The sequence below is a fragment of the Squalius cephalus genome, assembly GCF_949319135.1.
Source record: "Squalius cephalus genome assembly, chromosome: 17".
In the NCBI taxonomy this organism is placed as follows: Eukaryota; Metazoa; Chordata; class Actinopteri; order Cypriniformes; family Leuciscidae; genus Squalius; species Squalius cephalus.
Window position 1 is genome coordinate 30,782,145 of NC_137138.1, and position 23,799 is coordinate 30,805,943.

The 23,799-nt window shown below is 36.8% G+C and overlaps 2 protein-coding genes across 2 annotated transcripts in view; both read left to right on the forward strand.

The window, feature by feature from the left end:
• The window catches only part of kctd16b (potassium channel tetramerization domain containing 16b), a 107,729-nt gene that overhangs the window by 43,155 nt on the left and 40,775 nt on the right, over window positions 1-23,799 (forward strand). The window lies entirely within an intron of this gene.
• Window positions 15,971-16,892, forward strand: LOC307144587 (uncharacterized protein). Its single transcript, XM_079847062.1, has 2 exons — window positions 15,971-16,147; window positions 16,521-16,892. The coding sequence occupies exons 1-2, from the start codon at window positions 16,008-16,010 to the stop codon at window positions 16,681-16,683; spliced, it is 303 nt and encodes a 100-aa protein (XP_079703188.1). The 5' UTR covers window positions 15,971-16,007; the 3' UTR covers window positions 16,684-16,892.

The window sequence follows — 23,799 nt, forward strand, 5'->3', positions numbered from 1 at the left end:
AAAACTAATCCTGTAACTATGAGTTTGTTCAACTTCCATCATGGTACTGGCCCCCGATGTACGTTCAGTTTGTTTGCGTTGTGTTTGAGTTTTGGTTTCCGCTGTCCGCCTGCCCACCTGTTTGTTAGTTTCCATGGTTACTGATTATGTTACACACCTGTTTCAGTTTCTGTTGATCAGCTACCCTCGGGTATTTATAGTCCTCAGTTCTCACGGTTCTTTGTTCGGTGTTGACGTTATTTTATGTGGTTGTACAGGTGTAGTCCTTGTTTCTCCTGCATATTCCTTGCCGGATTTACAATTGAAGACTGTTTATTTGATATTCTTCTGCATTGTGTAATTTATGCAACCACCCATTCATGACACAGGCGCTTTTTCCAAATAATAATAATAATAATAATAATCAATTTTTACACAGCGTTCACAATTTATAAGTAATGTTGTACTGTTTGAGCTACAACAACAATGGTTTTGTAATGTTTTTTTGTATTTTAAGGATGCATTGCGCTGAGCTTTGTAAAAATAAAACCAAGATGGTGGATGTGGAGAATATTTTTGTGTGCTCTGTATTTCTAGGCTTATCAAAGTATTCCATTGTTAACTCAGTTTGTGCGGTGCATGGAGTTGCTGCCCAAACTGTAAAAATGATTGCTGTGATTATTGATCACAACTTAAAATTCAACATTAGAATAAGAAATAATGTGTTGTTTCAAGTTTAAAAAAGTATGTGTTTGTGCTTGACTTAAAATATTAAGTTCAGTTAACTTTAGTTTAGTTAGTGTGTGTGTGTGTGTGTGTTTAGTTAAGTTGTTATAACTAATTGCAGACATATTTTGTACAGTGCATGTAGAGCCTTCAAATATTACAACTTTGTTTATTAAAAGATTTTCATTTCAGCAAAAAAAGCACATTAGGTTTTGGAACAGAGCTGGTGATTTTATCTGCTACAAGATCAATTCATGATTCAAACTTTATCTTATGTATTAAAGTAATTAACATTTCAAGCTGTCTGCTTAAACATAAGCAATTAGCCTTGCATTTTAAGCCAGGTTATGCATCTCAAAACAGTCTGCTCAACACGCTCCCATGGCAATTCATAACTATTTTACGTTATTGACGAATTGGTAGCTAATTTGTATGAATCTGTGCCATCTCACTTGTACATTTTCGTACAATCCACTTTTTCTAATTTTTCCTATGAAATTTGCACCTCGTAAAACGAGATCTGGTTGATCTGCTTGCTAGTGTTCCTGGTGGGAAATTATGAGATCCCATCCCAATGCCATCATTTTTCTTCTTCTGCGACTTCACCCACATGCCATTAGGGAGGTTTTGCATCCCAGCATCAAACAGCTTTCTTTGCCTAATCTTGTTTGAAGTCTTGAGAGACAGTTTTCAACTGAAGTTTTCCACGGTACTTTGCTACATCAAAGCTCAGAGAGGTTTCAGTGCTTCAGAGGTAGAGAGGAACACATGGCAGTAACGCTGATGATCTGCCATGAACAGGATTGGTACCGCTGACCAAATTAGCTTTGTGGTGTGTCACTGCTCCAGTAGAGAGGATATACGTCTACGGTCTGGTGATTTTGCTCTCTGGACTTTCAAAATGAAACAACCTCAATTGGGAGAAATGTCTAAAGTTTTAAAGATAACGGATTGCATTTAATGGAATAAATTACTCAAACATTAATCCAGATTTGACCAAACCAGCGCTAATCTTGTGAATTAAATTATTGGCAATTATTTTTAGTCAACATTAACAAAGATGAGACAAAAATGCTGATTATGACTATAATTAAACAATTTTAATTAAAAGAACATTCACCAGACTGCACCATAAGATATTAATAGTGTTTTGAAGAAAAATCTATAAAGAAAATGATTATTTTAAATAATAATATATTATTAACAATAATGTTAAAGATTGACCCATGCAAATTGTGAATGAACAGAGGTAAACTGAAGTACTTTGCTAGCGGGTTCATTGTCTCAACCAGGCGCTTCTTATGTGAGATTTATTAGGTACACAACATTCATATACACAACATTAACATAATATTACAACTAGGGCTGTGCGATATGAAAAAAAAAATACTATCATGTTTTTTTTTTTTATCAATATTTTGATTTTAATCATGATTTTGAAACAATATTTCCTTACATACATACCTGTCTATGTGTTTTTTTGGAGCTCAGGAAAGCCATTCAATGTAGCTCTTTAGTCCAAAAAAAAAAAAAAAAAAAAAAAAAGGAGAAATGCTCTATAGAAGAGCGTTTTGGTAAATATATGCACTGTATTAGATATTCATTACTTATATCTGAATAAATCTGTCATGAAAACAAGTTATTATAGCCACCATTAACAATATTTGTTTCAGCAATACATTGGAGTAGAAACAAAGTTTAATAAGTAAAAACACCTTATGTGCAATTTAAATGTGTATATTAGTGCTGTCAAACTGATTAATCACGATTAATCAAATTTAACATAAAAGTTTGTAAATATGTGTGTGTATACTTACATGCATATAAATATATACACATACATATAAATAGATACACAAGCTTTTATTTGAGTGGTGATTTATTAAATACATTTTTGATTTTGATTTTTGGATTAATGAAAACTTTAATTTTGGTTTCAGCATTTTGAAAAAAATATATTTAATTTTGTCACTAATTAATATATAAAATATTTGAATATTTGGTTACATTTAACTCTTTTTCTCAACTAAAATTTGTCTTTATCAACTGAAATTAGATATAATTTAATGTATGAATATGACATCAGAAGGATATTTTTGTCACTGGGTCAAACATACAGCAATGACATTGGCTCAACCAGTGGACTACTGATGGATGTTCACCAGGGACTGTCACGCTCCCAAAAATGTATGTATATATATAACATTTATTGTGTAAATCAAGACATAATTGTCAACTGATGACTCCATTAAAAAGCTGAATATGACTGAATGGACCATAACGGGATGCCCAAGACAACCAGAGAGAAACTGCAAAGAATGCATTACAGCAATCAGCGACATTTATCAGAAAGCCCTAGGCTGTGCTGCTTGAAGAATGAGCTAAAAATGTGTTGATGGCAAAAAGATGTGTACCCAGATTACTCCATTAGCACTGATCACTGTCTTGTGCTATGATGATATGTCCAATGGGTTCTGACAGCCCACTTTCTCCAAACTCAGGCCATGAATAATGAAACAATCAAGTTGGCTGCAGTTAAATCGATGCAGGTAACGTGCTAACCAACAAAGTTGAAATAAATAAATAAACTGCCTGCTCTGATTGTCTCACAGCATGCATTTAGTCCCCTGCTTCAGCCACATTCAATGGCAATGTGATTAGAGGGCCTTGAATAGCCTCTCAGTCAGAGGTTCCCTTCATTATGTGTGTGTTAAGGTGGCTGAATGGAGGTTAGAGAGGTGACTGCTGGACTCTGTTCTTTCCAGAGTTTGTGCATTAGCCACACAAAAAAATCTTCTAGACTTGCATTAAGTCTACAGATTTTTCGTTAGCTATGGATGGAAATCATATGGAATTTAAGACCCTGGTTCAGATTCCACTTAATGATTCCAGTTCCCTCCAGGTCAAGAACCGCTCTGACCAATTCAGTGACTGATTCAATTCATACATCATAGTGTACAACTTTACCATCATATATTTTGTTGTGAAACTGGATTCAATAGCAGGAATACATTTTAGTATTTAGTATTTTAGTATAGTGTTCTGTTCACATTGGCGGCAGAATGCATGTTCAAGAAATATTTCATTAACAGAAATACATGTCAGAAATATCATTTCTTCTCATACATTGACAGCTGACAGTCACATCTCATTTTTAATACAAACGTCTTAAAATATGAAAAATAAAGCCATATTTTAAATACAAAATACAAACTAGACTTGCTTGATAAATTTTGGGGCGACTAGTAAACTATAAAATGTTTCACCTCACTTATGGTTTGAAAGGGAAAAATAGTGTTTGGAACCAAGAACTTGTTACATTTTTGTAAATCATTTTCTCTCTCGTTTTTTTTATTTATTTATTTTTTGTCTAGAAGACCACTAAAGCACGGTTCAGATGTCTTTTCGTGGGAAATCTTGCTTTACATGTGCAGTCCTATTTCATGGCCTTTTTTAATAAACAAAACTGACCAGGTTTTAGCAAATTTACCATTTTGAAGATTGCAGTGTCAACATTCTTAGTCATTTACAGTATTAAAGGATTTTTTAGAGATGAGGATTCTAGTAAACATGTGCAAGCAGGGGTTGAATTAAAAAATGAAAATAAAAGTGCTGGATCTATTTGCAAGTGGTTTTTAATGAAAACAAAAGTCAAAATTACACTCCTTTCATGACAACTCTCTGAGTGTTTGGCATGGTAATGGATATGACAATGTTGATACGTTTGGTCTTGGCGGAATAGATCTGCTACGCTGCTGCTACAGAGCAAGTACAGGACTTGCTACTGCCAATACATACACAGACGTTCTGCTGTGAGCGAGTAAAACATGCTGCTGCTGTACAATATAGCGTACATGAATTACCCATAGCAGATCTATACAGGTGGAGCTGGGGAAGGCGGAGGGTTTCTGAAAGTGCGCTGCACTGCTAAGGCAAATGCTAACCAAGTATTTAAGGTTTGAGCATACAAGCTCATTGGCTACTGATGCAGCAGGAACCAATCAGCTGTGCCCTAAAGATAACAATGTGATTGCAAGCAGGTTGAGCTAAGGACCTATTAGCCTGTGTCAGAACTTTCATCACAGAACTTTGTATTACTCGGGTTCTTATAGGGCTGGGCGATAAAACGATAACGATAGTTTTCCTCGATAAAATTGTAACAAAAGTTCGATAGGTGTTTGATAAAATGTTTATGCACTATGCAAATAATGCTGCTCATGTGTGTTGCAGACTGTCGATAATGCATGGTGCCAATACTGTTTTACCTAAATGATTAACGCTATTGTTTTTCATAATAAATACCACAAAAACAATATAGTTACTTTTTACCATGGTAGTGAGGTACAATGCTTGGTTTTGCCGGTGGTTAACATGATCCAAATGCTATAGAAGACCAAATTTGATCCTACAAAAATGAGGTTGTTACAATTTTTTACAGACTTTGCTGTTTTGTTAAAGGATTAGTTCACTTCATAATTAAAATTTCCTGATAATTTACTCACCCCCACATCATCCAAGATGTTCATGTCTTTCTTTCTTCTGTCGAAAAGAAATTATTCTAGGATTTCCCTTCATATAGTGGACTTCAATGGGGTACAACGGTTTGAAGGTCCAAATTGCAGTTTCAATGCAACTTCAAAGAGCTCTACACGATCCCAGCCGAGGAATAAGGGTCTTATCTAGACAAACCATCGGCCATTTTCTAAAACAAATAAATATATATATATATTTATATATATATATATATATATATATATATACAGTGAGGAAAATAAGTATTTGAACACCCTGCTATTTTGCAAGTTCTCCCACTTAGAAATCATGGAGGGGTCTGAAATTGTCATCGTAGGTGCATGTCCACTGTGAGAGACAATAATCTAAAAAAAAAAAAAATCCAGAAATCACAATGTATGATTTTTTAACTATTTATTTGTATGATACAGCTGCAAATAATTTCAATAACAATTTCAGACCCCTCCATGATTTCCAAGTGGGAGAACTTGCAAAATAGCAGGGTGTTCAAATACTTATTTTCCTCACTGTATATATATTATACTTTTTAACCACAAATGCTTGTCTTATACTAGCTTTGCGATACGCCACGCATTACGTAATCACGTTGAATGGTCACGCATGACGTTTACAAAACTAATGTGCAAAGACTAAATCAAACGCCATTTACAAAAAAAAAAAAAAAAAAAAAAAAAACATAAATAAAAGGTAAAATAACGATGTTGGAGGAGAAAATTAGATGGAGTTTTTCGCCCTACCCTACATTTTTGAACCGGAACACACATGACCTTTCAACGTGATTACGTAATGTGTGTTGAATCGCTGTGCTAGTGTAAGACGAGCATTTGTGGTTAAAAATATATATATATTTGTATTTTTTTTTTAAATGATCGATGGTTTGGCTAGATAAGACACTTATTCCTCGGCTGGGATCGTGTAGAGCTCTTTGAAGCTGCACTGAAACTGCAATTTGGACTTTCAACCTGTTGGACCCCATTGAAGTCCAATATATGGAGGACAATCCTGGAATATTTTCCTCAAAAACCTTCATTTCTTTTCGACTGAAGAAATAAAGACATTAACATCTTGGATGACGTGGGGGTGAGTAAATTATTAGGAAATTTTAATTCTGAGGTCAACTAATCCTTTAATGAACAAAATTTACATTTACATCTGCATCCCAACTCAAGCTATGCTACTCTCACTCAACTCAAGCTACTGTCAAATTGGGCAAAACCAGTAATGCAAGTTTGAGAGGTGGCGCCCCGCCAAATCTCGCGAGAATCATGACTTGCTTTACGGCACGACGTCACATAAATCAACGACATATGAAGTAGCCTCAATGGAAGACACTAGCACGCTTTTCAGACGTGATTCATGGCAGAGTCGACGAAGAAAACGAAGAAAGCGCGGTCGGAAGAGTGCAGAGACGGCTCTGCGTGAGTGGTATTTACGACAGTAACGTTAAATACAAGTACTCCACAGCGACTCTAAGGGCCGCTGTTTGAGAAAAACGGAAAATGCATAGTGTGCCTTAAAGATTAACTGTCAATTAACAATTAACTGTTTCTACAGATTTCACTCAGGAGCAAATTAAAGATTTTACATTCATTATCATTATCGTGATAATTATCAATATCGAATGATATGAAACATTTTATCGTGATCATTTTTTGGCCATATCTCCCAGCCATAAGTTCTTGGGGAAACAAAAAAATGATACACAAAACAATCACTATAACAGTCAAGATCTGACAAAGAACAACTGAAAATGACGGCTATATATAGAGAGGCAGAGAAACACTAGAACTAAACAAGGAAATTAACATGACACAGGTGTGACACATGAGGGCAAATCAAAAACTAGATGAAGCATGAGCTAACACAGAAACCTGAACATGAAACAGTTCAAATCAAACAAGAACACAAACAAAACTCAAACCCAGAACAGATGTAACATGTTTGTATCTAGAATAGATACTGTAGATATTATGTGAGAAGACAGACATGGAAAGTCTATTACATATTTTTAAGGGTCCATGAAATAAAACCATGTTTCTAATTTTTAATGAAAGACATAAATATGTTTTTCATGTTGTAGTAGTTCTGGTAACACTATTTTACCGTGTCCTTGGTACAAATGTTGCATGTACTTACTGTAATAATACAGTAAATTATGCATAAATACATCCAACTAACCCTAAACCAAACTCTAACCCTTTTTTTCCTGTTGATGTTATTGTTGTTTAACATGCACATCACATTCTGTTTACATGCACAACAAATGACAATTTGAGATTTAAGATGAGTAATTGATGAGTTAATGTATCAAACAAAATATGCTGTTTATTAACAAGCTGTAGTTTTATCACATCACACGCTGACAGAGATGCGGTATAATGCCATGGGTCATCAATACGGTGCATACTGAATTTGGTGCTCCACTTTCAGTGTGTTAAGCCATGGTAAGCTGTTTTTCCACATTAAGTGTTTTAAAATGTCCCCAACAAGAGTCAGCGAGCTGCAGGACGCGCGTGGGAGACACGGCAGTGCAGATCGTGCGTCTCTCTATATGCTGAAGTAAATTAAAGAGAGTGGAAATTCCCTGCTTTATGAAGACACTTGCGGGAGTTATTAACATTGGACGGAGGACCAGAAACCTTGCTTAAAATTTCAGGCCTGTAGATAGGCTAGCTTATATACAGATCATTTAGTAAGTAGAAATCCACAATTTACCTTAGCTTGTTTCTTCAAATTAGAGGAAGATGCTGACATCTCGATTGAATTGATGCTTGAAGGATGTGCTTCCAGGATGTGCTTTTCTTAAAGTTTTCTATGCGGGATAGATTTGATGGGAGTCACAAAACCGATTACTCTCTTTCTATCCTATCATGTTGATGGATAAAAAGATAAAGAAAACAAGCATGAAACGGAGGGAAAATTGAGAAAATGAACTCAAAAGTACACAATTTTAACACCATTAAAGGATTAGTTCACTCTCAAAAATGTTTTTGCTGATAATTTACTCACCCCGATGTCATCCAAGATATCCATGTCTTTCCTTCTTCAGTCGAAAAGAAATTAAGGTTTTTGAGGAAAACTCCTCAAAAATTCGCCAGTTAGGAGCTACATTTAGCCTTAAAATTCTTTGTGAATACGGCCCCAGATACTGTACATATCCGATATCTGGACATCTGACCTCCGTCTAAACACGCATATCCGATTCCCTTTTGAATTTCAAGCCACCACAAAGCGAGGACGACACGTTTATTTACAAAGATAGCTTTTTGATGTATTACGAGGCAGACGTGCCTTTATGCGCTCACTCACAGCTTTTTATTGAGGTGGGAACTTTATATTTATCTTTGTAAAGAAAAGAAATTGCACAGAAACACTCAGGAGCTGGTTTCAACCTCTGCCTATGACTTTTAGAAATAAAACCGCTTCACTAATGAAAGCTACATTATATTTCTCAGCATGAGGTGGTAACTTCGCTGCAACTAATCAAACCAACAAGCTTCGCTATTTGGTTACTCATTTGTGTACGTAGGCTCGCTGTCTCTCTCTGGTTAATTTATTTCAATTCATTAAATATATATATATATATATTGGGCTACTTTATTTCACTTCAGGGGCCGTATTCACAAAGAATTTTAAGGCTAAAAGTAGCTCCTAACTGGCGAATTTAGGAGCAACTCCTAAAAATAATGGGCGTGTCACTCGTAACTTTAGGACTCCTAATTTTTTTGACTAAGAGTAATTCACAAAGCATTTAAGCCCTAAAAGTAGCACCTAAGCCTGGGACAGCTTAACTCCTAACTCACTAAGACTCACTAAGACCTATTCACAAACCGCTTTTTGTGGCATTTCACGTTGCGATGTTTTGAAATGCGTATGCGGCGGCTACAGGAGCTTCCAATCGCGAGGGAACAATTTTGCATTGTAGGCATAACTAGGGATGCAATAACTTCACCAACAACAACCAAAACTAGGCTACTCATTGCATGTAAACTAATTGTAACGTTTCATTGTGAATCAAATTAAAATGTTCTTCTCTTTGCAAACGTAGGCAGAGGCATATAGTGACAGATTAATTCAATAATGTTGCAAAGATATTGCATCAATCCATATGTTTCATTAGGCTACTAGGCTATTTGATTAGCCTTACTCTTTATTCATTTAGGCTATTTATTCAGTTATTCATCATCTTCCGTCCTTCGCACTACTTGTGTAGCGCACGCATTCTCAGACCTGTCACCTGTCACTCATCATCGTAGGGGAGGTGTTTGGAATCATTCCCGCGTTACAATCATCAGCCAATCAAGGTGGTCACTTCAGTCAAGCTCGTGCATGAGTAATGACGTCATCCATAGCAACGAAGACTCACTCTTAGTTTAGGAGTTGTCATTTTTCTTTACTAAGAGTAGGTCTGAAAGGCGTTGTGAATAACTTTTAATAGAAAACTCCTAGCTGAAATCTTTTAGTGCTATTTAGGAGTACTCCTAGTGGTAAGATAAAATGCTTTGTGAATACGGCCCCAGAGCTGTAGATAAACGCAAAAAAAAAATTCCCCCAAAAATTCCAGACTTTGTTCCGTCAGATTTTGCGCTGCAAAACATTCATGAGTCATGACAGCTGATCTTGTCCATGCTGGCCAAGGGTCATTCAAAACCAGGGTCTACCATGTGCGTAGTTAAAAGATCACTGATAATAATTTTGGGCGGGAATGAATGTAAACACAGATATCGGATAACAGTCCTGTCTAAAGTTAATGTAAACAGGCGGGCCAAAAAATCATCGGATATGGTCAAAAGATCGGATCTGTGCTTTAAGAATTGTAGCCTCAGACAATTTTCTCACTCTGCCAAGCAGAAAAGTTGACAACTTTCCCCACCTCCTTTCACTTTTCCCCTCATTCCTCGAAGATTCTCAGCTTGCAGGTGTCAGTCAGAAAGATTCCTTCAGGGTCCTTGCACAATTTCAGTGTTTGTAGATCACATTCTTTGAGTTGGCGTCTTTGGCAGTCTCGAGGGCACTGAGGAAGTGGTACGTGGTTGACAGGATTATGGTGTCAGGTTCACTCAGACTTAAACTTAGTCGATAACTTCATTCAGACAACCTCCGCTCCTGTCCTTCCACACTTCTTCTGAGGCAAGTCATCTGCTGGCCAGACAAGTAATTTCACTCAAAGCAGTTTTAATATGTGCAAGACCATGTCTTTTCCATTACAGTCCTAAATGCTGCCTGCATTGATCACAACTCTCACTGTTTGCTGCACAACTCTGTTTGCTGAGGTTTGTACTTGTGCGTCATGATGACAGAATTTTCATATTGGGGTGAACTATCCCTTTAAGTACAGTATGAACATTAGTGATGCTTTCATTGGAAACACATTAATAACATCATAGATCAGTCAACTGATCTTTGTCTTGTGAACTTTAGAGAAGCTTTATTCAGCAGAATAATGACTCCACTAAACGAAAGTCCTCAAAGTGCAGAGAAAATGAAGACAGTCTTATTGTTTGCCCTCTTGCCATTTTCCTTTGACATGCTAAAGAGCTTTGTGCAGATTAGCAGTTGATTACCACTGGTGTTTGTGAACACTGGCAATGAGTATCCAGCCTCTGAGGTTCAGAGGTTGGTTCTGATGAGGAAGTCTGTGGTGGGCGTACTTTGGCTGTTAGTGATCTAACACTCTTTCAGTGTCTTTTGACAGGGATGATACATCTTACCAAAACAGTAAATACGCTAGAATTAGGCAAATGGCTGCATCTCACCAAGTTTCGAGTTCATTTACACAGAACTTTGAGAATCTGAAAACTGACTGGATTCATTGGGATTGATGGAAATTAGTGCATGTAAACATTTCTTCTTTTGTCTCCTCCCACAAAAGATAAGATACCTTCTTTTGGCTGGTTTATAATGCAGAATTTGAGGATATATCCAAATCTATTCAAGAAGGCAGACAAAGCAAACAAGAGATGGGTTTACTAAAAAATGATTTCTGTAATGATTATTTTAGCACTTGTAAGGAATAATATTTAAAAAGAATAAATGCAATTTTAATGCCAAATGTTTAGATAATTTTAAAAATCAAGAAATTCAAAACAATTCTCTCAAATAATGTTTACACATACTACTTTATCACTTTTCATAGTCTTTTTAGAGGTGACATCCAATAATTGGCATAGTAAATATTTTGTAAAATAAAATCTTACTGAAAAATCTTACTTACAAAATGTTATTAATATTTAATTCAATCAAATGACAAAGAGATCCCAAAGCATTGTTCATTTGTGTGCATTTCACTGCTGAATCTTAATGAATTATGCTACATAATACTACTGTAAATACACAGACAGCATATGTTTGTTATTCCAAATAACATTACTAATCAGAATAAAATTTCTCTTTAGTTATTTGAGTGGTTTGCCGTACATGATACTTAACACGCACCTGTTTCCATAACCAGAGGGAGATGACAACATAAACAAATTTCTGATCTCAGAGGCCCAGATGTTTTCATCACCTTTCCTATCCTCTGCGGTAATGAGATTTCTCTTTGCGTAAATGAGCAATTTCCAATACACCTTTATGGTCTGTTTGTGAAGGCCTCGGGATCAGGGTCTTTCGACCTTACACATAAAAGTTGGAATCGAGGAATAAAGCAAAGCTCTCACTTACGGCAAGGGCCTCCCTGACTCCAACATGCGAAACAAAACAAAAGATAGTTTGCATCGGTAATGAAAGAGCGCTTGGAGAGGCACTTGGCTGTAATTGCAAAGGCGGGAGACAGAGATCAGTAAACAAAAACAGAAGCGGCAAGTTCTCATTCATTCATTCATGTTATGTCAAGATGTCCTCTATCCTATTAACATCATTTTGGAAGAAGATGGAGAAACGTTCACAGTCAGGATGAAATATGAGACCAAAAACAATGAGCTTTTCCCTATTCTTGCACCCCATTTCCATTTTCTTCATCAAACATGTCATTTCAAATTCAAAGCTATTTCAAGACTGCTCATAAAACACCACGACAAGTAAGTGCCTATGAATACAAGAGTAATGATGCTAATAGAGGCAATTAGAGTCGTTCACTTCATTTTCTTCTGGTTCATTTCTCTTTAACTCAAAGTCTGTTGCCAATGATATGCACAAACTTACTTCCTCCAGGTACGTCCATTTCATTTCCATCTCACCCTGCCTGTCATTACCACAACACTCTAGTATCAGCCTCAGACGACACACCCATGGACAGCCCACAGTCTGTTTGCTGATCGTCTGATGTATTTTACATGCAAAACTGGTACTGACTCTAATCACGGGTGTGTTTCCCGTACAACGACGTAACTCGCTGCTTAACTACAGTACCATAGTACGATGCATCGTTGAAGAAATCAACTAGCTAGTCATGACTGTTTCCTGAAACAGTACTTTCGCAAATTGGTTGTTCAGCCATTTTGGTTAATGATGTCACGCAGGTGTTGGAGTAATAACTTCTTTTAATGAATCTGTTTGAGATCGAATTAACGCTAGATGTTTTGCTATAAATTACAGACATGGCATCTGAGGACTATTTCTCATTTTTCTCAGTTATTTTGCTTTATTTCCAGATTTAATCATAAGCTCGTTCTTATGCACTAGACTAGAGCACGTACACACACACTCATTCTTCAAAAACGATGCTTTAAATCTCTTGCCAAACTAAAAGACGTAAATGACATTTGTATGTATTCTAAATGAAAGATACAGATTGTACTGAATGTCAGCTTGTTTATTTGGCTCAAGATAAGGATTTATTGAGCCCACATGTCATGCAAACAAGAAACTCTAACCACAGGTCGAGAGCTGTCGTTCCATCCACACAACTCTGAGATGCTGTTTGCGAATGTTCATTAGAACGATGGTTTCGGGAAACACAAACTCGTTGAACTATGCTGATAACGCCAGAACTTGCAACTATAGTTGCAACCTAACGATGCTTTTGGGAAATGCACCCCTGAACGTTTGTAGTAAAATCTAATTCAGATTGCCCTGCCTCTAAATGGCACATTAAAAACAGTAGTTGCATCCCAAGTTCATAAAGTGGCCAACATTTCATAATATCTTGAAAAATTATTTCCATCCAAAGTTGTTCATTTAACTTGTGCGCAAAATTGGAATATCACATAAAACATTTGCGAATAAAAGCACTGTATCCATCCAGTGAGTCAAAGAGAAATCGTCACTAATTGGCACTAAATATCACTAAGTTGATGCAGTAGGAGAAGCCACTGTATTTTATCATCATCATTTTTGTATATAATATATTTCTCCTCAGAGTGGGTAGACGAAACTTAATAAACACAGTCATGTCAACTTGCTTTCTGAGGCGGATGCTTGCTATTTGGGAGCACAGTCTTGTATTTCAGATGCTGTGCAACGAGATCGGTCCGCTGGTTGGTCCAGTTATGTGTCCCATCGCAATGTCACATGTCCTTTTTGATGCGCATAAAGGAATTTATTCTGTAAATGTGTTTCCATCGTAGTTCATGTGCGTGTTTTCCAACAAGTTTTTCATGCACAATTTTAGATTTTATGCGCATCGTGGCGTTTCCATCCGGCGTTTATTTTTTTATACGATATCCCAAAATGTGCTTAAAAATAGGTGGAAGGAAACACAGTTTGTGTCACATGCTTATAAAGCACTACACTTGCTGCTGCATTTTTCAATGGAAACAAAACGAAAAAATGCTGGGTTAAAAAAAGACTGGGATTGCTGGGTAGTTTATTGCTGAGTTTTGCCTTGGTACCAGCCTAAATATCTAAGGAAATCCATTGAGAGAGCTTCAACGTGGAGAGGTTTGATGGTTGGGTGTTAAAGCTGCAATATCTTATGCAAATGTTGAACGTGCAGCTAATGTTAGGAGGCCTTTAGACTCTACAGTCTTGTTAGTACATGTGTTTTGCATTCATTAAGCATGATTGCCTCAGATACTTAATTAAGCCCTCAAGTTGAGTGTGGAAGTTGCTGTGTAGTTCTTAACATCAGCATCTCTGGGAGTGGAGACCGTGAGTCATCTGCAACTGCTGCAAGCATGTTAGATACAACCTGTCATCTCAGCCAGAAAGGCCTTTTATCTGCTTAATTGTTCTACCTGCTTCCTTGTTATCTTAGGGTTTAATTGCAATGGCAACAACATATTTTGCTAGTAATGCACAATCCAGCTTCCTTTATAAGCATATGTCTGGGTCATCACATGTGTCCCATACACTTGCATGCAGAGGAGGTACAATGGGACTTAATTGTTTGTATTGTATAAAGTGGGTTTTACATTGATCAATGACAAAGAGTAAAAAAAGATACAGAGAGACTGAACATGATAAAGAAAATTTATCTTAAAAAACAGCTAGTTTCCCGAGTGAAAAACCCAATATTAAAATATACAAAATATGTTTATTTCATACTAAGCATACTATAAATCCATTAACATGTTTACTGACATATCGCTTGAGACTTTCTGATATAAATATAATGATAAATACAAACCCGATTCCAAAAAAGTTGGGACACTGTACAAATTGTGAGTAAAAAAGGAATGGAATAATTTACAAATCTCATAAACTTATATTTTATTCACAATATAATATAGATAACATATCAAATGTTGAAAGTGAGACATTTTGAAATGTCATGCCAAATATTGGCTCATTTTGGATTTCATGAGAGCTACACATTCCAAAAAAGTTGGGACCGGTAGCAATAAGAGGCCGGAAAAGTTAAATGTACATATAAGGAACAGCTGGAGGACCAATTTGCAACTCATTAGGTCAATTGGCAACATGATTGGGTATAAAAAGAGCCTCTCAGAGTGGCAGTGTCTCTCAGAAGTCAAGATGGGCAGAGGATCACCAATTCCCCCAATGCTGCAGCGAAAAATAGTGGAGCAATATCAGAAAGGAGTTTCTCAGAGAAAAATTGCAAAGAGTTTGAAGTTATCATTAGTGATGGCCAAATGAAGCGTTTCGAAGCATTATTGCTTTCTGATACAATTGTGTCGAAAATGGTTCATTACTCGAAGCTTCATTCAGATAGAAATTGCAGCACCATCTCCTGGTGAAGTAAATGTAATGCAACAAGTAGGCTTATATGTTAACGCCCCGTTTATTACGTGTTTACCGAGGCGATCAAAGCTGAAACAGTGTGCTGTGCTGTGAAACTCATTTATGTAGGTGAATTTTACAGATACTGATGAATGTCATGTGTTCACCTTGATAATAAAACATTAAGCATGATGTGTGTGTGTGTAATTATTTCTTTAGATAAGGACAGAAGATCAGACCAGCTTAAAAAAAGTTGGAAACATCACAGAAATTCTAATGATTTCTATTAAAATACCTATAGGAACCATTGGCTTTTACCATTTAACCCCCTGAGGTCGGATGACGCGCGGGCGCGTCAACTCGATGTTTACTAAATGTTTCTATTAATATCTCCGCGATTGTGCAGCACACATAAATGGTTCTGATTTTGCCGTAATCGATAGATTCTCAGCTTCAACGTCCTTATTCTCGCGAAATCGTATGTGACTCATACAGAGAGCAAGAGGGAAGACAAGATGACCGTTCGCCTTGCGTGATTGGTGGGCTAGCTTGCCTGTCTGCATTTTGTGTGAAACCAACCAATAGATGCAGTTGAAATCCCTAAGTCCCCTCCCATCTCCTCACAGTGAGGAAAATACAAGCTGACATGGAGAGAGAAAGAGTAAAAAAACATGGCAAAAACATAAAGAAGAAGACGATGAAAGATAATGGCGAAGACATTGACAGACGTACTTGCGGCGGTTTTGGAGAACAGCGACGAGGATGAAAGGCGAGTTTCCGAGCCTGATGGATTTTCTTCTGATGAAGATGAGGATTATGATCACAGAAGAGATCCAGTTGAAGACGGGTAAGCGTATTTATTTTATAAAAACATTGTTCGCATGGTGCACTTTGTCCTAGGCTAACTGTGACCATATTGGCTAAAATAAGGTGCGCTGTGCTGCTTTGTGTATCTGAACTTTGACAAATTGACTGCGCCTTTAGCAAAGTGTTTACTTTATGTAAAAGTTATTTTCTTGTGTAAAACTGGGGTACACTTACAAATAGTAACGTTGTAGGCATGTAGGCTGTTCTTGGTGGTCTCCTTTTGATAACTAATGTAATATTTCTTCACCTCAATTCACAATTTGAATAACATTATCTCTTGTAGTGATGAATCAATATGTTTTGGCCAAATTGATAATGCAAGTCCTAACTTATTTGTTTTTGTGTTTTTTCAGAGAGGATTCACAGCTACCAGGGCCCAGTGTAACACAGGCAGCCTCACCTGTGCCTGCCACCAGTCACCAGGTCACCACCAGACCTTACACAGCAACCATCATCACCAACCCGGCCAGCCAAGAGGTCCCGTACCCCCCCAGCATCAACCAGCACTATTTCTAATATCTAATATATAGTTCATCTTTGGTTTGAAAAAAAATGTTGAAAAGTTGACATGTCATAGACAAGAAAACATGAAAATTTGTACATTTTGTGAATATTGTTAGTAGTGAGCTTTTTTCACAAAGTAAACATTTGCTTGAAAGAAAGACCTGTTGTAATGCTACTTTTTCATTTGCACACATCCCATAAAGCTTGATATGTAGTAGGAAGTTATTTTAGTCCTATTTTATCTCAGTCCCTCTAACATTTGGTGAAGGTAGAGTCACAGACAAAACTTGAACTAAAAAACGATTTTTCAAAATGTCTCTTTAGACAATTATTATTCATTATCTACTATTTTATTCATATATTACACTACTTTTGTGACCCTAAGACTTTGGGGAACCCATATCAGGGGCCAAAATAATTCGCCCACATGAGTAATGGTATGTTTCCACAAGAGATTTGAAGAATTTCAAAAATCGGACTTATATTTTTCACCTTTTAGAGCCAAATTATCCTTCTCTCTCTCTTTACACAATGCTCTAGGACAAGTGGTGAGCTCATCAGTGAAAGAGCTGGGTTTTCTCTGCACATTTTGATATAAAACACATGGGATTATGTTATGTAATTGCCTTTAAAAGGTGAATTTAATAAGATATGTAAAATCGAAGAAAAAGTGAAAAAATGCCCTTAGACCTCAGAGGGTTAAACCACTACAGAATTCTTTTTTGTAGTGTGTTTGGGACATATTCCATTAGGATTTAATGCCCCCACCAATACAACCCAACACATATCAGTAGAGACCCACAGAGACCACTATAATTCCCATTACAACCAATAAAATTCCCATGAAAACCATTAAATCCAATATAATTTCTGTAATGGTTTCTATAGTTATTTTTAGCAGGGCAGTATCATGTGTGAAAGCTTTATCTTGTTTAGCTGTGGGAAGCAGAACTCTATAACTTGTTAACTGGTGGGACTGATATTTTTGTATGTTGAAAAGGATGTGCTTGTGTAACTGGTTGTACTTGTATAATGTAGCAGAGGGTTTTTGAAGTTTCTGTCTTTTATGCATGTTTTTATGTAACAATGTTCATATGTTCTCTAATTAATAAAAAATAAAAATAAAAATGTGGCAGAGGGTGTGCTTTGGGTACATGCAGAAGGCTTAGACAAAGTGTTCATTAAATGGTATGGTTTTTATTCAGAAATATTATTTTCTCCACAGTCTTTGGTGAAAGGAGATTTCTTTTTTTAAACAATTTCACCAGCTTTTGAGACACCGACTACTACAATCCACTGTGTTGCCATGGTTTGGCTTCACTTTTATAAGAAATACAGCCGCCAGGTTTCAAACCTGTCAACACTGGATTGGGCTATCAAAGCAGTCAGGTGGTTCACTACAGGAGTGAACCAGTGTGTTTGCTTCAGAAGTCATTTTCACGTGACTAGTGACGTAATGATACAAGCTCCGAAGCAGTGGTTCATTGCAAGGACCGTTCGAGTTTGAAGCAAGCTTCGGAGCGTCGGTGTCAGACGTAACATTACTTGTTATCATCATCTACAGTGCACAATATCATCCAAAGATTCAGAGAATCTGGAACAATCTCTGTGCGTAAGGGTCAAGGCCGGAAAACCATACTGGATGCCCGTGATCTTCGGGCCCTTAGACGGCACTGCATCACATACAGGAATGCTACTGTAATGAAAATCACAACATGGGCTCAGGAATACTTCCAGAAAACATTGTCGGTGAACACAATCCACCGTGCCATTCACCGTTGCCAGCTAAAACTCTATAGGTCAAAAAAGAAGCCATATCTAAACAGGATCTAGAAGCGCAGGCGTTTTCTCTGGGCCAAGGCTCATTTAAAATGGACTGTGGCAAAGTGGAAAACTGTTCTGTGGTCAGACGAATCAAAATTTGAAGTTCTTTTTGGAAAACTGGGACGCCATGTCATCCAGACTAAAGAGGACAAGGACAACCCAAGTTGTTATCAGCGCTCAGTTCAGAAGCCTGCATCTCTGATGGTATGGGGTTGCATGAGTGCGTGTGGCATGGGCAGCTTACACATCTGGAAAGGCACCATCAATGCTGAAAGGTATATCCAAGTTCTAGAACAACATATGCTCCCATCCAGATGTCGTCTCTTGCGGGGAAGACCTAGCATTTTCCAACATGACAATGCCAGACCACATACTGCATCAATTACAATATCATGACTGCGTAGAAGAAGGATCCGGGTACTGAAATGGCCAGCCTGCAGTCCAGATCTTTCACCCATAGAAAACATTTGGTGCATCATAAAGAGGAAGATGCAACAAAGAAGACCTAAGACAGATGAGCAACTAGAAGCCTGTATTAGACCAGAATGGGACAACATTCCTATTCCTAAACTTGAGCAACTTGTCTCCTCAGTCCCCAGACGTTTGCAGACTGTTATAAAAAGAAGAGGGGATGCCACACAGTGGTAAACATGGCCTTGCCCCAACTTTTTTGAGATGTGTTGATGCCATGAAATTTAAAATCAACTTATTTTTCCCTTAAAATGATACATTTTCTCAGTTTAAACTTTTGATATGTCTGAATATTCTGAATAAAATATTGAAATTTGAAACTTCAACATCATTGCATTCTGTTTTTATTCACAATTTGTACAGTGTCCCAACTTTTTTGGAATTGGGTTTGTATGTGTTTGGAGTACTTTATTACACAATGCACATTTATTCATATTACTGTGTTTTATGTTATCATTATTAGTAAGGGTAGCATGATCACTGTATAAGATCAGTCTTTAAATGCAAGTGTAATGCTGGGTTGAACCAAAGCAGTATGAGGCGGATACACATGGAAAATAGGTTTATTAACAAAATGATGAACAAACACAGGTAAACTAGGAAAAACAGCTTGAGCACACCAGGAAAACAAAAATATGAGCATCTACAGTAAAACATCGACTGACACTGACCAAGGGAAATTCAGGGGTATAAATACACAAGATAACAAGGAACAAGGGGTCGTGAAAAATTGTCATGGGAAAACACAAGGGTAACCAAGGTTACTAACAAGACACACCTGGGAAACAATCAAGTCTAATGGATGTGGAATCAATCAACAAAAGGACTACTAAGACTACAAAAAATGGCACAGAACAGAAAATTACAAGTCCACTCAAGACAGCGGGACACAGGCTGGGATCATGATAACAAGATATTTAAAGTGTACTTGCAATAGTTCCACTTTAGCACAATCAAATATACTTAAGTATATCTTTAGTTGGACCTCAGCACTATTTCCGGATAATTAAAGTGCATTAAGAACAAAATTAGTCGTTCCAATTTAGCAGACTTTTAAGTACACCAATTAAGGATACCAAAATACAATTGCAGGGAATTTATACATTTATATTTACATATAATACATATATATGTATTTATAAAGTACATAAATATGTAAATGTATTTGTAGTATACTTAGCATAAAATAAATGTTTTTTTTTTTTGTTTTTTTTTTCACTAGGTTTAAAATACACATTTTTTGCATTCATGTTGGCTTCATAGGGTTTTGAAAAAAATCAAAGTGTGCACATCTTATTCATTGTTTTCCATAAGGTTTTTACATATATTTTTCCAGGTATATTTTTCAAATTTCATGAATTGTTTATTAATTCATAAATATCACACATTTTGGCATATGACAAAATGACATTTTTACGACCTGAACTAACCTTATCATAACAATGAGATGATTTATTGACAGTCATGTATTCAGGGGTCTTCTCTACAATTTACTTTTCTGTTTTTATTTTTTTGCGTATTAATGTGTATCACGTGTTGGCTGTAATAATGAATCGCACAATGAAGGAGAATACACTGGAACAGTCTTTAATGATAAATACTTGGAGAACACAGAGAAACAACCAAACTCATTCATAAACGAAGACGGACAGAGACGTAGGATAAATTTACACGACAACGATATGCTTAAAACGGAGAAGTTTTAAGCATATTCAATCCCATTCACATGGATCTGCGAAAACGACTAAAAACGCTGTATTCTGCTGCACGGCCATTAGATGGCGACAAAACACTATTGATTGAACACGTAATACGCATGTGCATGACATCATCGTCTTCAGAGATTAGTGTTTTTGTTGTTTACACAGAGACGTTTTCAAAAACTTGAATTATTCACATTAACTCTTTTTCGCACAAATCAAAAACCACCTCAAGTGAGCGTAAAAACGAATTAAAGGATTTTATTTTATTCGCCGTTTCCATCACTCGCTTGTGATGCAGTACTTCAAAATGCACATAAAAACAGGGTGATGGATACATAGCTAATGTGGTCGGACCACATAATTTCGTTGGTTGCACCACTTGACTTTGATTTTGTAGACACATTTTTTTCATATAATAAATAAGAAATGTGTCAAACTTCTTAATAAGGTTTTATTTTCAATAATTTACTTTTGTTAAATTCTTAAAATAATTTTCTTTAATGTACTCTTTTCTTGTGTATCACACTGCCATTTTTAATTTATGCTCAAATAAAAATATCAAATATAAGTTTATTTCAAAAATTAAAACATAAAAAAAATATAAAAATAACACTACATCACTTGCTGGAAGGGATGGGTTAAAAATTAAGAGTGTTTGGTCAGTATTATTTTTTTGTTTTTGTTTTAGAGGTGAATCAAGTTAACATTTTGATGAGATTTGGAATAATGTGCACCAATTAATGTAGTAGAGCTTCTTCAGTTTCACATTAGCTTATACTTGGAATGTTTCTGCTGCTGCTGCTGTTCTGTTTTACCCATTCTAACATTCAGATCCATGATTTATGGTACTCCATGTGAATAAGTAATCTTCCTCTGAGGTCCATGAATATGTTAGCTAGAGAAGGGAAAGACTGGAGAGGTGGTCTACGCCTCATTACCTTCTCCAGGAATCTGCAGGTTTCTCCAGGTCAGAATAGTGCGGTAGAATGGCCACTGGAGTGACTAAACAAAGCAACAAAGCAACTTTGACGGTGCTGTCATAAAATATAAAAAAAAAGCACTGACTGGTAGTCTCATGTTGTTGAAAAAGGTGACAGACCACTGCATACTCTTTCAAGAATGGCGCAGATTTGCTTGTAGTGGGTTGAGATATGTCCGCTTTAGATTAGCTGTTGAGGGTTAGGAATAGTGTCTTCAATTTGACTTGCAACTTCAGTCAAAAATTACATCTTCACACATTTCACGTCATCTGGAGACGTGCACATCAGGAGACATCTGAAGACTGTTGGCATTTGATGTACAACAATATCACTGTTTTAGAAGGTATTAGTACTCACTCGAATTAATGATTGGCTGATCACAGGATAGGCATACATGTAGACTATTCTCAGTCGGCAACACTCTTGCTTCGCAGAGCTGGTGGAGCTTACCCTGGATATCCAGAGTTCTCACGAGAGCATAAGTTGAATTTGCTCAGTGAGTTTACTCTGGCGTTGAGTAATGATGCTCATTAAATATGCCCGAGCTGCACCAATCACATCGGGTTATCTGATATAGGCGGGCCAGAGGCGAGCTAAACAGATGACAACAGCGCTGTGACGTCGAAGTCATTAGTAAACATTGCAAGATGGCTATGGCTGAACACCAGTTGTTTGAAATGGCTTTGGCTGCTACAATGAACGAGTTAGACTTGGCTTTTTATCTAAAAGAGGAACAAGAAGACGGCGCTCGAATCGTTCCTTTGCAAGAAGGGCGTTTTTGCTGTTTTGCCGACCGGATACGGCAAGAGTCTAATCTACCAGTTAGCTCTGCTGGTAGCTAAGCGTATGGGGCTTGTTGTGATTGGTCGTGGTGTTATCCAATTGCGTGCAGTGAGATTTTCAAATGCATGCTTGGTGCCGCCCCTCGAGCTGGCCGATTTTCATTAGTCCATGCCAGACCATTAATATTTTAGATTTAGGTCTGGATTTCCAGGCTAGGTGGAGCTAGCTATATATAGTAAATTTCAAATAGATGCTGTTTTGAACTTTCCTTTCACTGTATCACAGTTTCCACAAAACTTTTAAGCAGCTCAACTATATATATAAATAGACGTTTTTTACAATACTACTGTTATATATTATATAATAAATCCATCCTTGGTGAGTACAATAGACTTCTTTTAAAAACATTAAAAAGCAAACAGGCCACAAGCTTTTGAACAATAGGGTATATTTGCATTTTTTATACAATATTTGTCAAAGCAATACTTTCCATGCAGTATCAATTATGTTAGGCTACATGGTCAAATTTATCTTAAATTGTTTAATTAAAATAAAGTTGTTGTTTTTTATCAATATCAAAATCACATTACCAGCTTTCTTCAATTACTTCCCACTCAGTATGTTTATGTTAAACAAATTGGTTTCTATTATGCTAATGTCACCGTAGGCCTCATGTGACGTCTCAGTCAGGCTTATATGTTGTTCATTCTGTTCTCAGATATTTCTGTTTGCCCTTCAGATCAGATTCAAGTTGCTGATAGTGTTTCGGGTACAATTAGCAGGCATTATCTACCTGTCCATCAATAACCCCAGCATTGTGTCCTCATCTGTCTGCCTGAGAGAACAGTCAAGGTGGACCATACCTCTACTTGGCTATGTTGTAATCTGCCTCATGAGCTCTTAAATGGCCCCATATCAGGTTCCTAGAATAATTAATTTTATTGATCAGATGATGCTACAGTGAACATGGATAGTTTCTAAGTAAGGGATAATGTACATCCAGCTAGTGGTTCTCTCAAAATAACCCCAGACAGGATGATGAGGACCCTGACGCGAAGCAGAGTCCACGATACTGGATGGCATAATTAAATAACTGTGCATAAATTATTGATTCGACTGAGTTTTAATATTTTATTAGCACACCAAACGCAAAACTTCCACGAAGAAAAAACTTTCCTAGCAGGCGTATAGCTGACTTCAGTAACCCGGATGAGCCTGCGTTATCTGTTTTAAGCGGTTGCTATCTGCTAATAATTTACTGCTGGATGGCGCTATTGACCAATCAGAATCAAGTATTGCACAGAGACGTGTAATAAAAGCAAATGCTGTAACAGTTTATTTAGAAAAGCCAAGCCATTTATAAGGTC

Excerpts from the sequence above, each read along its gene's own strand:
- LOC307144587 (XM_079847062.1), top strand. The coding sequence starts at position 16,008 with ATGGCGAAGACATTGACAGACGTACTTGCGGCGGTTTTGGAGAACAGC. Across the intron at positions 16,148-16,520 it reads AGAGATCCAGTTGAAGACGG|AGAGGATTCACAGCTACCAG; the intron begins GTAAGCGTATTT and ends GTGTTTTTTCAG.